The following is a 2,837-nucleotide window of genomic DNA, read 5'->3' on the forward strand; positions in this document are numbered from 1 at the left end:
TTTAAATTTTCGTTCCACCAGGAATCATGTTCGGTGGTGTTTTTAAATATTTTTTTTTTTAAAAAAAAAAAAAAAAAAAAAAAAAAAAAGGCTATTTCAGATGGAAGAGGTAAGAAAATTTCTCTTCTGCAGTTGTACTACAACACAAAAAGTACTGGCCAAAACCTGCTCACTCTAACACAAATCCTGTAACAGACAGATTTCATAAAGAAAAACTTGGGGCGGGAACTTTGATGGTCATCCATACTGCATCCCATCAAACCATGCACACTAGTTAACAACTCCTCTCTCAAAAACATGCTGGTATGAATGGCTAAGACAACTTACTGGCAGACAAACACTACTGCACTTCGTTGTGCAGCAAGTTTCAACTATGTGTGCTCAGAAAAAGCGCTATCCCCACAGTGTTTTTATTCAACATATAAGATTCTAGCAAAGATTTGGGTGCAGTGATGGATTAATTTACACTCTCATTTCACCTATTTTAATTCCTTCTTTAGAAACAAACAGACAGTGTCTGCTTTCATGTGGGCATATTTTTTATACTAAAAAAAAAAAATCCCAAGTATGCAACCAGTTAAGCACAAGGAAAACCAGACATGATCTCTCTTCTTCTTGAATTATGGCTGCAGGCCCTAAAAGATAGACTAATGTCCTTAAAGGACATTAATCTAATGAAGACCAGGTGAATCGCAGCTCTGTGGCAGTTGACACAACTGGAAGACTCTGGGATGTCTAGTTCTTCCTTAGAATGGAACTGAAGAATTTTCACAAGAATTTGGTAACTGGGTGCAGGATCCCTGAAGGATGGCAGCTACGCCCATACAACTGCATGCTATTGCACCAGATAAGCAAAAAGCAAAGAGCAGGATTATTGGGTTTTAATTGGCACATCAATGCCTGAATACATGTGGCTGGTCAGAGCATCTGATCAAAAGAAACTACTGGACAAATATAATTTCTCAAAACAAAACAAGCAAATTTACGCAAAGAAAAGATTTTTAGAATCTTGTTTTTACTTATTATTTTCATGTGATATTGTCTGGGACAAAAAAGATAAGCACTCGCACCTCCTTTGCACAATTAAGACACAGAGGCACATGTAAGCGTCAGAACTACTATTCTATGCTATACTCATGTTTGGGTTGCACCTAAACTGAGAAAGTTGACAGCCATCTATGCGCAGTTAGACATACAGTACGAGAGTACTGTATTTTTGATGTTATTTTTTTCTGTCCCCCTAAGTTTGGAAGGAATCAATCACCCAGTCTGCAGAAACAAAACCAATAAAAGCATCTTATAGAACATGAACTTATTTTAATACTTACCATCTTTAGCTTCTGATCGGTGTCCCAATTTAATCTGAAAATAAATGTCTCATATTATATAAGGTCAAGCCACAGGCCGCAACAGTACAGGTACATCCTTTGGTGTTATTTTTCCAATGCAGGTTGAGTTTTAATACCACATTTTCAAGTCCAGGAAGAGTAAAATTTAATAAAATGTCTCTGATGAACACCTTGAACCCTCATTAAGAGCTGTAGCCACTGCCATCCAATCAGACTCATACATTAGTTGCACAAAAACAAGGTGAAATAGCTCTTTAGTTTTACTTTGCTGTTGTTCTTTTAGTGCTTTAATTAAAAAAAAAAAAAAAAAAGTGCTGTTACTTCTATACGTTAACAATACCGAATATTTTACAAGGACTGCTCTGCAATAATGCCTCCTATGTTATTACACTGGCCTATGATGTCAGAGGTGGATGCTAGCATGGCAGTAGAGGCTGAACCTTCCCATTCTGTGTTGTTGCCATGCGACAGATGGCAGCAGAAGGGTACTCTAACAAAATGACATCTGACATAGAAGTGTGAATGAAGCAAAGGTGTGTTGCTGAACTCCTCCATGCAGAAAAATGGCACCTACCAAGATTCATCGACACTTGCTGAACATTTATGGAGACCAAGCAGCAGGTGTGAGCACAGTGAGGTAGCAGGTGATGCATTTCAGCACAGGTGACGGCAACAGCAGGTCAGCTTCACTGGTACAGATTTATGCCATTGCAGCACGCAGGCTTTTGCTCACTGCTAGTGACAATGCCTAACTAATGGTGGTGTCTCTGCTGAAAAATAGTTTTTGGTATCTCAGAACATGCTCTACCACACAGTGTCACTGTGCTTTTCACATCTGCTGTAGTTTTTACAGAAGTAAAATGGAGGTTTTGCTTTCAGTCCGGCCCATGTATACGTGGCCCAGAACAATCCGACCTCACTACACGTGGCACAGACAAGCAAGAAGGCCAGGCAGCCATGGATTGTGCTACCTTCGTTTTCTTTGCCAACGGCTCTAGCAACCCTCACGCACTACCCACGGCAGCCGTCCACACAAGCAGCGCTGCAGGGCAAGGCGCTCAGCGACACAACAGAGGGACGTTCCGGCACTCACCTTTTTGATAGCAACGATCTGCCCCGTGACCTTGTCCTTTGCCTTATACACAGTAGCAAACTACGGGGAGAGAAAGACGCGCGTGAGCGCATCGGCAGGGCGGCCCGCAGTCCCGAGCCGGCAGGCCCGGACACTGCGGCGGACGGCCCGCCCCGCGCACCCCGGCCACCCCCCAGAGGGCCCCGGCAGCCGCTCACCTGCCCTTCCCCCAAGAAGTCCAGTTTCTCGTAGCGCTTCGCACGAGCCCGCGCATCCATGGCCTCCGAGGGGAAAAGGCGAAAAGAACCCGAGGCCGGAGAGACGAGACACGAAGCAGAAGAGCAACGACGGGGGTTTATCAGCCCCCGCGCCCGGCGTCGCTTCAGGCCCGCAACCCCGCCCTGCCGCTGGCTGCC

The 2,837-nt window shown here is 44.1% G+C and overlaps 1 protein-coding gene across 1 annotated transcript in view; it reads right to left on the minus strand.

Moving 5' to 3' along the window:
- CDK7 (cyclin dependent kinase 7) overlaps positions 1-2,837 on the minus strand; it is a 20,690-nt gene extending 17,853 nt beyond the window's left edge. Inside the window, exons 1-3 of the mRNA XM_042825785.1 lie at positions 2,640-2,837; positions 2,443-2,502; positions 1,329-1,362 (exon numbers count right to left, since the gene is read on the minus strand). Of these exons, the coding sequence (XP_042681719.1) occupies positions 1,329-1,362; positions 2,443-2,502; positions 2,640-2,699 (154 nt within the window). The 5' untranslated portion in view covers positions 2,700-2,837. The remainder of the gene's footprint in view (positions 1-1,328; positions 1,363-2,442; positions 2,503-2,639) is intronic.

Source organism: Centrocercus urophasianus, unplaced genomic scaffold (assembly GCF_019232065.1).
Source record: "Centrocercus urophasianus isolate 14NV4802_14NV808 unplaced genomic scaffold, USGS_Curo_1.0 seq_25, whole genome shotgun sequence".
NCBI classification, from domain to species: domain Eukaryota; kingdom Metazoa; phylum Chordata; class Aves; order Galliformes; family Phasianidae; genus Centrocercus; species Centrocercus urophasianus.